General features: G+C 35.2%; 1 protein-coding gene across 1 annotated transcript in view; it reads right to left on the bottom strand.

Moving 5' to 3' along the window:
- Positions 1-3,711: 3,711 nt before the first annotated feature.
- MDFIC2 (MyoD family inhibitor domain containing 2) overlaps positions 3,712-13,071 on the bottom strand; it is a 141,065-nt gene continuing 131,705 nt past the window's right edge. The window contains exons 3-4 of the mRNA XM_056108022.1: positions 12,657-12,878; positions 3,712-3,971 (exon numbers count right to left, since the gene is read on the bottom strand). Coding sequence (XP_055963997.1) covers positions 3,712-3,971; positions 12,657-12,878 — 482 coding nt within the window. The remainder of the gene's footprint in view (positions 3,972-12,656; positions 12,879-13,071) is intronic.

Here is a 13,071-nt window from a genome sequence, read left to right as displayed (position 1 = left end):
ATATGTTAGTATATATATATATATATATATATATACACATATATATTATTTAGGATTTAACCTAACTTCTTTATAGACTGCCTAACAGACTACTAAATCAACTACTCTAATTTATCAGAGATCATCAATTTGTATAACTTGGGTGACATTAGCATTTGATGGGTAAAACTTTTGTCAGTCAAGTTACCTAACTTATATTTACATATTATTCTTTTGCTCCATTTTTAATAGGAGAAATTTGGAGTTATTGAATAATAAATTCTATCTCTCAGGTTTTTATTTATACCTCTATCTCTGAGACAGACTCAGACTTACCTTCATGCAGTATTTCTACTAGTAAAATCCCTGCTTATGTTTTCTTACTCTGTGTGTGTGTGTGTGTGTGTGTGTGTGTGTGTGTGTTTATGTCTGTGTGTGAGGGGGGCAACTGAAGTGACTTTTGCTTTTTAAATTTTAGTGATAAAATATTGGTAAATGGACTTTTTAACTTAGTTTTTTTTTCCCTTGGAGGAGTTACACCCAGTTCTGTTCAGGACCTACTCGTTACTCTGTGCTCAGGGATCTCTCCATGGCAATATTTAGAGGATTGTATGTGGTACAGGAATTTTAACTCATGTTGGCCACAGAGTAAATACCTTATGTTCTGTATTATCGTTCTGGATTGATCTATAGGCCTAGTTGGATCTACAGACCAATTTCTCTGGGCCAATCTATAATACTGGGAACATTTCATTAGCAAGTTTAAGTGGAACTTTATTTCTTGATTGTTTTCTATATTTTGTAGAATGGTAGAGAACAATGGTTTTATAAAAGTCCATTGAGCAAAGCAAGACTATATAATTGGTTGTATTACTATGGGGGAAATGTCTTGCTTTTCTATAAAGGCTGTATGTTCTTAAATCTTTTTATCTAGTGTGCTTCCTTAAATCACAATGCTCTTTTCCTAAGAATCCCACTTTAAAGAATAATATTATCTTTATTTGTAATCACAAGCGTTCATGATTGTAGAAAAAAATCTGAGCCTACTAAAATTCTGATATTTGTAATCAATAACCGTATTCCCTTTTCATCTGTCTTACCTCGGCAATTGCAGTTTCTCAGCTGCATATGTTTTATTATGTAAGAATTCAATTGAAAGAGCCATTCATGTTTGCAAAGGGTGATGTTTTATTATTGGTTATAAAGAAAAGAAATTTCACACTTTGTATAACCGATCCTTTCTGTTATAGCACAGTGAAATCAGAAAGTGAGGAACATGTTAACAAACCGTGGAAAGCAAGGCCACAGAAAGATTTTGTAGTGTCTGACCACATTGTAAAATAAGACCTGGTGATTTTTATGTTTCTAATTGACAAGCATTCAATTCATATTTAAAAATGCATAATTTCTGCATAATTGGAGGCTGTAGGCAAGCAAGAATCAGTGGAGAATTGTCAAAATATTTAATACCAATAAATCATTTTGACTGAGGACACCGTGTATCATATTATTGGGAAATGATCTCAAAAAACCTCCTCCAGGGCCAGGTTACTTTAGTTGTAATATAGAAAGGTGGCAATATTCTTGGAGAGGATTTGAGAATCTGGGAATTACTGTGGAAGTTCTAAAGAGATTCAAATTATGAGTCAGTCTGATTGTGTTTTATTTTTGAAAGTTCTTCACAGTTTAAAATTACTGTCCAATTTCATTTTTGTGGGTTTTTTGGGGGATGGGCACAGTCAATGTGGCTCAGAGATCAATGGTGCTCAGGAGACCATATACACTGCTGAGGATCAAACTAGGTCTGCTGGGTATATGGCAAGTACCTTAACCTCTGTACTACTACTCTAGCTCTCATAGTGTTTTAGTATTTGAATAATTGAATAGCAGTAATTGAATAGCAGTGTTGTATACCAGCTGGATTACATGGAAACTATGGAGTAGTGCAGCAGTTAAAACATAAGACTACCATTCAGAATTCCTGATATTGCCATTAGCTCACTGGATAGCCTTAGATTAAAAGTCATTGTAGTCTTCCTCTTCTCTTATTAAAACAATGGTTATGCACAGTCCTAGCTCCCCTGCATGTTCTAAGATTCTACTTTTCATCCCTAATGCTTTGCAGATTCCATGCATAGAGTATAGAGTTGTCTTGGAGACTCTGAACAGAAGAGACTGAAGTGCATGCTCTTGGTTTTTTGAATAACACAATAGTGAAGCTGGAGGAATTTGTCATTTACATTTTTCCACTATGCTGTTAATCAGAAACAAGACAAAAAGGAGAAAATTCTTTTCAGAAGCAGCTTATAATATTTTATAAAGATTAATAGTTTTGTGTGTTTGGGGAAGTATTAGAAAGTAGAAAAGTGTGGTAGCTTTACACAGAAACTAAATACATGCTGCGTTGGCTTGAAATTACCTGAGTCAGACAAAACACTCCTTTCAGAATTTGTTGTTTGACTAGACTGAAAAACTTTTGTTTTGTGTTATTATTTCTTTGGTTATTGATATAGTATTCTGTTTTATATTCAAAGAATATATTTGTGATATCTCCATGGGAATATGTAAACACACATTAATGAAGAATGTCATACCTACGAAAAGTAGATTCTAAAGTAACTTCAGCCAAAATGTTTTTCCTCTCCCAATTGTTTGAGCTGTGCTAAGTTTAAAATTACTGTCCAATTTCTATCAGATCTTTACATTTTTATGGGTCAGTCATCAACATAGTTATTAATCATTGTAGTGATCATTAAAAGAATAAATTGCTTTGAAGCACATGCCATTTTAGGAAATTTGGTGTTGAATAAGTACCTGCATATGTATTTCTTTTGGGTGCTTATACAAATAATACTTTAGTAAAATGAATTGAGTGTGATTTAATTTCCTGTTGCTTATTGCACCTGACAAACAGAAACGAGGAAAATGAAGAATTGATTTTCTGAGGTCATTTTCTTGAAACTTGCACATAATTCCCATTTGTGCTCATTAGAATAAAGAAGAGCCTTTCTGTAACAAATTAAGAATATACATAACCTGTTATGACATAGTCATAGACATAATAATATGGTCTAGAATTAAAGTACTCTCTCAAAGTACATCATATTCAAAATTCACTGGAGATGTCTTAGAGACATCTGTTGTAATTACAGGAACATGGTTTCTAATTCACTTAATTCCCTTTCCTATCTAAACTGTACATATAAGTGAATTTTAAGAGTCTGTATAAATAAATTTTTAATTACAAAATGATGTTATACAATACATTATTAATAATACCAACAATGCATAATGTTTATGCATGAGTCCATTTGAAAGACAAGCTAATGTATGTCAATTCTAAAGGAATGCACTAATTTGTCCTGAATTTGTGAATGAAGTTCAGTCCTTGATGCAAGCCAATGAGTGCAATAAGACAGAGGTTTCACATGCTTTTTTATAGTCAAGAAACACCTTGTACCTATGGCATTTAAGAGGTATCTGAGATTTTTTTCATCACATTTGATCAAGATCTGATTTTTCAATGAGCCATGCTGCTGTGAAATTTGGAGTAAGATCATTGAGTTGACATTAGTAGCTTTTTTTCCAGACAGTTGCAGATTAAAATGGTCTATAGAATCCACAAAATGTGCACAATCCTTACACTTCAGTACATGGAAATCACAGTCTGGTTGTCATAGGACTTCTCTGTGGGATCAAAAGGTTGGCTGGAACCTGGCGGCGTTGGTGCTTCTAGCGATAACAGATCTCAGAAATCTCCATGGCTAGCTCCAGGCACTCGCTAGTCTCATGGCAAGACTCAAAGAGGCTGCAGTCCATGTCACAATTGCAGTTGCAGTCATTCCGAGAGTGACTCTCGTCTGAGGTGTGGTGATACCTGTGAGAGGGGCAGCACAGGTTGGTGCACATCGTTTCACATATATCAGGGAGCATCAGGAGACAATCCCAAAACTGGCAGAACAGGCAGGTGAGGATGAGGGAAGCGCACTCATCTGTTTAAAGAAGAAAAGAAAGTTAATTGCGGCCCCTTTGAAGGACAGACACGTGCAGTGGCATGCTTGATAACTTTATAGCCTACTCTAAATCCCTTATCCTACTAGGGGTATTGTCTGCCATTATTCTTTCAAGCTCTCCACTCCATGGTAGTACTTACTCTATTGAAGTAATTGCTTATTAACTTCCTGAACATTTCCTATTGATTTTGCATAATCTGGTCCCTTTAAGCGCTGTCACTTTTCTAAACTCCTTTATTTACTTTGCCAGCCGGGAAGTCACACAATTAGTTACCTATCTAGAAACCTTATGACTGTCTTAAAAAAATAGCAGGCAAGGGGCCAGACAGTGAAAACAGGGGATGGGAAGGGCACTTGCCTTGCACATGATGACCTGAGTTTAGTCCCTGGCATCCCATAGAGTCCCCCAAACACTACCAAAAAGGACCCTGAGATCAGAATCAAGAGCAACCCCTGAGTACCACTGGGTACAGTCCAGCCCTTAACCCCCACCAAAATTGCAGGCAGTGCCTCCCTAATACAGGGAGATTTCAGGCCAGAGAGAATTGAGGACGAAGAGAGAAAAGTCCACTTATTTCTATTTTCTGGTCACAGGACATCTTATTTGTTTGATATGAATTCCCATATATTTGCCATAGTACAGTGTAAATAAAAATAAAAAACCACATTTTAAGACATAAGTGACATTTAAAGAGAGTTTTTCTAATTTATTGATTTTGAATTCCTGACTTTTTTCTCCAGTTATATAAAGTCTTGATTTTTATTTTTTAAATCTTGATTTTATATTCAAGTTAAATAAAATATGTCATCATTTGCCTAAAATGTTATGAATCTTATCAAATCTTTTTAAAAAAACTGGTTTAAAAATTTACTAGGTGGACTACTTCTAAAGTTCTGAAATTGCAATAAAGGTAATTCGTAATCCTAGTCAAAGATCTATGATAGGATACAGATGATATGTTTTTTGTTTTCATAAAGGGAATTACTTGGAAAATGGAAGAGTTCTCCTGTTAAGAGTATGATATTTTTGTTAAAAAAGTAATCAAGATACGAGAGGGTTTTGGAAACAGGTAGGTAAGAACTCATGCCATATATAATTTAATTAAATTAAATCAGCATTATAAAGATGGTTGACATTTGAAAGTAATATTGCAGCATAAATTGGAGGAAAAAATTCTCTCATCAATGGTCAATTGTTTTCAATTTTTCTACAGTAATAATATGATAGCTTTTTGATTTGGGGACTTTAGTTGACTAAAACTGTACAAGCCAACATGGCAGATTTTGTTTGGGGTCATCTTCTAGAGTCTTACTGGTTTTTGAACAAATAGACTTCTTTCTAACAACATTTTACATATTTTTTTCCTTTCAGTTGTTCATGCACCTTTTAACCTTTAGAGAACAAAATTCTTGCCCTAAAATTGTCAAAAATCTATTGAAGAAATCATTTAAATTTATTTTTTAAAAAATACAAATTAAGTGAATTCTGATCTACAGATAATCGCTTTCCTTCTTTTCTTCTTCTGCTATTCCTCCATGTCTATTTCTCATCCTCTTTTCCTCTTTTGTTTTTTTCCCAAGAAGATGGTAGAAAAGTACCAAACATCATAACATCTATGACTACTTTAATTGCCACCTATTGTTGCATGTGCTATGGCCAAAACTAATTATTTGCATCTAGGAATCATATTCCTTAATAACTTCCTTGGGGTCTCCTCCACACACATCTCTTTGCCAGACTGGGTATATTTTATTCACAAAGAGCCAACTTTCAGCATTTGGTCAATTCACCAGAGCTTATAAGTCACTGTAAGCAACAACAACTGTGGAGCTAATGAGTGCAGTCAATAGATTCTATTCTGCAAATATATTTCTGAAGAAGGTGCATCAGTAGTAAAAGATGTGGGTCATGAAACCTCATCCAGTTTTATCAGTACCAAAACCACTGCTTTAGCATGCCCTAGCAAAGAAGAGATTGATTCTAAATATAAAATATTTTAAGTCCAAGAAAACACCCTATGATATGAGGATTTAGATTCTTACTCAGACTATGGTCATATACAAATGATTCCACTAGATCCTTTCCTTAATAGCTAGGAGACAAAACTGGGGGTAACTCTATAGAATATGACTTGTGAGGTTAGGAGTTGGTACTTCCACTAGACTGTGAGAAACAAATTTGTAAGTGGCCTTATAATAACTTAGAGAATAAAGCATTTTGGTATAATTTTATGTGCCACTTTCTCAAGTTGGCAAACTTTGGAGTTCTCACCTTCTGTTGTATACCACAGATTCTTATTTTTAAAAATGCTTTAGCCTAATCTTTTGGCCAAAGTGATAGTTATTTCCTCTTGTTTTTCTATTTTACACTTGAGATTATTCTTTGTATTGTAAGTCTGTCCCTATTATTTAATAAAAAGGTGGCATCATTACTCCCAATGAAAACAAAGTAAAACAAAACCCAGCAACATTAATGAATTGTAAAGATATTTTCCAAACTTTCAAGTATTTTCTACACATTTCCTAAAAGTTATAGGAAACAATTCTATTATTGTAAACAAAGCTGTTTGCATATGGCTTTTGCTTACGCATAGGTAATGAGTTCAGGAGATATTTGCAACTGTTGAAAAGAGTTGTACTTCCCATTCTCATGCATAAATATATTTTCCTTTATCCAAACTATTTCTTGAAACTTTAACAAACACATTTGCAATTATATCAACCAGTAGTTCCTTTTCTTAATCTATCCAACAGTATACCACACTCCTAATTGCCTACTTCTCTTCTATAATGCCTTTAAAATATCTTACATTTACTGGGGCTAAATTGTAATATGGCTCTCTCAATACCTCCATCCTGAAAAACCTTTTCTCCTTGAGTTCTATCTGATGAATGACTCCTAAATGCCCAAGTGAACTCAATAAAAACATGGACCCTATTGTTGCCATGTTCTTTCCTTCATTATACATACCTATCCCCGGTACTTCACAAATCCTACTGATTCTGTCTAAAATTTGTATTTAAAACTCATAAGATTTTACCCAGTTTCAGTGTCACCATGTTAGTCCTAGCCAGCATCAACAATAATCAAGTAAACAGCAATAACCTCCTGTCTGGGCTACTACTTCATATGAGCACACCAAAAATGCATTTTTTTTAAAAATTATAAAGTAGAATAGGTCACTTTATCCATAAAGTACCAACTCTTTACTTTAATCTTCAATCTCTAAATTTTAGATTGGGCTTCTGCCTATTCAAATGTCTTTCAGTCCTTCTACACAAGAAGTCAAAACAAAAGCACTTCTTAGAGTCCTTCTTTTTTTAAAATACTCCAAGGAATCATAAAGGACAACAAATTTATACAATCTTCCTAATTAACTCCAGATGCGCAGTCTAAATTTCAATTACCAGGGTACATTTCTAAGAAGCACTTAGGTCAGAACCTTGATACACTATTCTTCTTACTTGGGTTGTATACTTTCCTCCAACTACTTTATCAAACTCCTATTTAACCACTATATTTTCCCATTCACACACGACATGATGCCCAGGGATCTCTCTGGTTTTGCTCAAGATACCATATGAGGTATCAAGAATTGAATCCAGGTTGGGTGCTTGTAAGATTAACAACTGACTTGATGTAATGTCTCTCCAGTCAAGTCCTTATGTTTTTCACTTAAACAGCTTCCCTCTAAAACAAATCTTGCTGAAATATATAGATGATTGCTTAATTCTTGTTCTTCATAGTGCAAACAATGTATGCCGTTAAACTAGTTCATTTATTGGTTTCTCCCATTATTTGAAACACAGTAACACAGACATCATAATATCTAATTGAATATGTAAATAAACGAATAATTCTAAGAGATAAATATAGTGCTCTCCAATTTTTAGATAGAAGAAAATTTTCACTGCCTTCAGTCCTTCCAAATGCAAGGTAGAAGAAATTTCACCTAACATTTGGGAGCAGGGATTCAAGTCTAAGTTTTTCTTGATACAAACTCCACACACTTTTCCATTGTTCTGTGCGCCAGCTATTTCACGAATTTGCAGTCTTCTACAAATTATATGAATCTCATCTGTGTCTTAAAATAACCCTGAATATAGTGCTATTACTATCTTTGCTTTTCAGACTAGGATATTATAGTGGCCAAATAAGTGGTGAGCTGTTGTTAATACCCAGACTGTTTGCTCCCAAGTTCTTTTTTTTTCCTTTTCGGGTCACACCCGGCGATGCACAGGGGTTACTCCTGGCTTTGCACTCAGGAATTACTCAGGGCACCACATGGGATTCTGGGAACCGAACCCAGGTTGGCCCTGTGCAAGGCACACCCGCTGTCTTATTGTTGTACTATCGTTCCAGCCCCTGCCCCAGGGTTCTTATCTGGCCTGCAGAGTCCTCACTTTCCTCTGCCACATTCTAGCCCAGAGCAGGAAGCCACACGGGCTGACTGATCACATGTTCTCCCTTCTACTCTTGACTTTTACCTTGTTATGCTGTTTCCAAGATTGGCAAAGTCTGTTTGCCGGGTTCAGTTAGGTGGCTTTTCTGTTAACTTTAGTCAATAGGCAACAGTGATAAGAAATGGGAGAGGAAAATGAAGGAAGAACTTGGGGTATTCTCTTCCCTTCTATCTGCTTCGGGTGTCTTAGGAAGTAGTTTTGGCTTACTGGTCTTATTACTTCCAAATTTCCTTCTCTCTGTGGCTCCTCCTATTGCCATGTATGATTGCTGTTTAGTAATCGCCAGTTTCTCGTGGCCTACTAAGGTGATGCCAGCACTGGTGACCTATTATGGTGATGTGGAGGAATTCAGGAAGGGGTAGGAGAGCCTGCTGTTTCTCGTTTCTGGGTCACATTGCTGGTCCGTTGCTTGGATTTTCATCTCTTTCAATATCTTCCTAACATATTTCAGGTATATTAAAATCCCTTTATCGACCCATTTGGCATCCTGATACAGGCACCAGTTACTCTCTTGATTCCGCTTGATTTCCCACTGTTTTGTTCCTCTTGATTTCCCACTGGTTTGTCTTTTTAAACCTGGACTGAAGAAGGCTTAGATGCATCTAAGCCTGCTGGCTCTACAGTCCAAAGTGGTGCTTGATGGTGAACAAGGAGCCAAGACAAAAACCCTCACTGGGTTATTTTATTGCCCTTTTCTACCCCAGGGTACCTTTGGGATATCAAGACTATAATGTGCTATGAGATACCCTAATGACACTAAAGCATTAATGTAGTTCCAGAGGTGCTAAATATACAACTGGGGATTGGGTAATTAAGAGAGAGAATCTGCCTCATTAGAAAGGATCAGGTTTAATTACAGTCCAAAAGGTAACAATGCAAGGAATTTCCATAAATGTACTTGAGGTCGTCTTCAGCCACAACCTGTATCCCTGAGTCTGTCCAGCTAGTTTTCTACTTTATCATTATGATTTCCAGGATTAGGAGGATGAGGGGACAAGAGGCAGCTTTAACTTCCAAACTATAACTTCACAGCTCCAGAAACAGCTCCTACTGCTTGGGAAATTACTGGTTAGTAATTTATCAAAATTCATCAAAATAATGAGCAGCATAAAATAATGTCTCTTACTATAAGTCTTTGGTTAAAAGCATAAAAATTTCTTCCCACTCCCCTAAAATGAAATTTTAAAATAAAGTCTGTAATGTAGAATGGAAATAGACAAAGTATGACTGAATTCCTTTCTCTACCTCGGATATCATCCCTGATGTTATCAATTTTAATAGCTATTTAAATATGTCAAGATCTATTTAAGTTCAGACAAGCACAACTAACACTCAAGTCAGTTCTTTAGAACTAGAATGACTCGATTTGGGTGATACTTGGTAAATTTGTGCTTATGTTTTTTTCTGAGCAAATGAACTGAAATAATTATAAAATTGAAACATTTTATAAGGTGACACTACTGTATTTAATTGTGTAAAATTTACAGTGTAGAAAAATATAATCATTTTATTCAGTAGTCCATGGTGTAATTAAGACTATTCTTTTGAGGTATCTTGTATTTATGATTTTCCTTTTCCACCTGAATGAGATGTCTCAAATTCAAAATTATACATCAATTAGGTCTATTCTCAGGATTCTTTCTAGGAGGCTGTTTTCTAATATCACGTGTATCCTTGATTTTATTATCCAGGGGATGCTTTTGCAATCAGAATATACAAGCACAAGGAGAAATACAGATGGTGCTCTAGACTTTTTCCATTTTATTTCGGAAAGGAACCACATAGGATGAACGAAAGTTTAATAATAATGTTGCAGTACATAGTGTGTGATGTGCAGTAAAGACGCTTTTAAATCCCCATCAGAGCACACACCATGAACTGTGCTAATGGATGTTACACATTTTACAAAATCTGCAAGTGCAAGACTTTTCTGTCCTGTTATAAGTGGGGCAATGTATAGAAATAATAGATATTAGCAATTAAGCATCTATTCCTATGCACTCATTTATACATTTGAAAATAAATTAACCACAAACTACGTGAAAGTGGATGCAATCTTCTCTTTTCCCTTCTGTTTTCCCTGCTGTTCCTGAAAGATATTTCTGTATTTATCTCAGTACGAACAATGACCCTAGCTCTCAATTTCTGCATCCTTAAATTAATTACTATTGAAAATTCTCTAAAGTAAAGTGAGTCTAACTTAACTCTTGATTTTCTTATTGTTTGCTGGTTAGGATTATGAGAGTTTCTTATCATTATTTGTGGGTCTTCTTGGTCTGTATGTTTTACTCTTGCTTTTATTCAGGAGTCCATAAACTCTTACCTGGATGGGAAATTTTTTCACTTTGCTAGAGAGGGAAGATGTAAACAAGGGAAATTCTTGGATCTTGCTGTTGCTGACTTCAGACCATGTCTAAAGAAAACAATCTGATCCAACAATCCTTCATTTCCTTTGCTCTTTTGAAAGAGAATAATTGATTTTTTTTCCCTGCAGGAGGCAATTGGGTAACTGTTGCCATTGTAATGAAGTAGCCAATGTAGCCAATTCTCTGGGAAGAAAGGGTTAAGTATCATGCTAGCTGCATTGGTTCTTTTCATTTCCCGGGATCCCTGATAGGAGAAATCAGAGTGCTTTCAGGAGCACAGCTGACAGGGCCACACAATGGCAATTTCCAGTTCTGAGATCAGTAGGAATCATTACAAGTAAGGCGCTTTGTAAGTAAAATCATGCATCCCTGACACAATCTGATAAAACGTTCTAGTATCAAAATCCTTTTGGAAAGAACTCTCCAATATCATCTGATTCTGATTGCTATACAACTCTAATAAGGTTAGAGACATGGGTCTTACACTGAATTCAAAGTCACTGCTTTGTAGTCTCCAGGAGGACGCTGACTCAAAGTTTGGGAGTACGGGGGTTTTATAAAAGAAACACAACCATTGTCAGCACAAAATGTGGCGACTTCTTGCAACCAGATCTTCAATTCTAGCCATATACTTCCTATTGGTAGCAATAAACTAAAGCTAAGTACAAGTTTTGCTTTTCATTTTGCCTAAGTCTTCATTGGTCTTTATTGTTTATTTCTAGTTTACATCTTTCAAACTCCTGAAGTTTTGGGTTTAAAGCATCTGTGGCAACATTTGGACAAACATTTGGGTAAACAATATCTAATCTTTTAGCAACTTTCTTTACCATTATTTTAAAACCATCATTATAATGAAAGAAAAATTTGAATATCCTTTTCTTTAGTAGAATCTGTTTAGAATATTTTGAACTTCAAAATATCCTTGGTGTGTTATAGTAGCTCTAGTGTGTAGGTGAAAGTTTCTGAGCTGATAATTTTTTTCAGTTTTATAAAGTAACCTTCAAGATGAATAAATTAATGTGATTCCAAAATTCCTGATACTCAAAATTTATTTATTTATTTTTCTTTAAGAAGTTAATGTAAATTTAAATGTGGAAGCTATACAATATGTTTTATTTTCTCCAAGAAACTCCAAGATTTCTTTACTTGTGAAAAGAAATGTTAGGTATTGCATTCTAGAAAATTCTTGAGTGGCTTATATCTCTCGCAAAGATCATTGTAAAGTTACCCTGAATAAAATTTTATGTTTTGGTGTGGGATTCATGACTTTAAACTTGACTGTGCTGATCAAATGGCACCACATCAACTTGAAACTGGCTTTGCAAGTGAAACATGCCTTTTACATCATAAACAGGGTATAGATTTTCACTGAACAGAATGTGTAGGAAGTGATATCACCTGGAGACAAAACCAATTTGCAGGTAATTTATATGATTATGTTTATATTTCATACCATATACATTTTCAGCATTTCTATAACATTTTACTCTGCCTTTTCCTCTTAGGTTCGAATCATGGTTGTATAGTCCCAGATCCAAAAAGAGAAGGAAGTTTGCCATTTTTTGTAATTTTCTTCATAGCAAAAATGATTACACTTCACCCCAGCTATTTAAAACATTGCCTTCAACTCCCAGCTTTGAGAGCAAACAATCTGCCAAGCACCTCATAATTGCAAAGTGACCTTGACATGTGTCATTCACCAGGGTTTTCAAATCAAAGTCTTTCTGTTTAATATTCATAAAGACTTTTTTTTCTAACAGCATATGTGATGATTTTACAGAGAATGGGGGTTGGGGAGCTTTATTTAGAGATGGGTTGATTCTGAAAAACATACCATCCGTGTCTCTCTGATGAACTGAAGTATCAGTTTGGAGGTAGGAAAATTTCGTTTGGCATTCTTCAAGGGAGGACAGTGATGTGCTGGATTCTGACAGTTTTTTCTCACTGGGGGTTTCCTTGGCTGGTCCATCTGTGATATTGAATTCGGATACCGAATTTATAACGATAGCATTAATGGGTTTCTCATCTGCATGTTTTTCATTTGTAAGTTGCATATCTAGACAAAAAAGAAAACACACATACACAAACCCACTATAGTTGACATGACCTAAGGATCTACGAATGAATTCTAAGAAAATTTCACATTCTAGACTTTTATAAGAATTAAGTCTTAAAGAATGAAGCATTATTGAATAGCTGTCATTGTCACTGTCCTCCCATTGTTCATTGATTTGCTCGAGCGGGCCCAG

Source organism: Sorex fumeus, unplaced genomic scaffold (genome assembly GCF_029834395.1).
Source record: "Sorex fumeus unplaced genomic scaffold, SorFum_2.1 ptg000191l, whole genome shotgun sequence".
Lineage (NCBI taxonomy): Eukaryota > Metazoa > Chordata > Mammalia > Eulipotyphla > Soricidae > Sorex > Sorex fumeus.
This window is presented reverse-complemented; position numbering and strand designations above follow the sequence as displayed.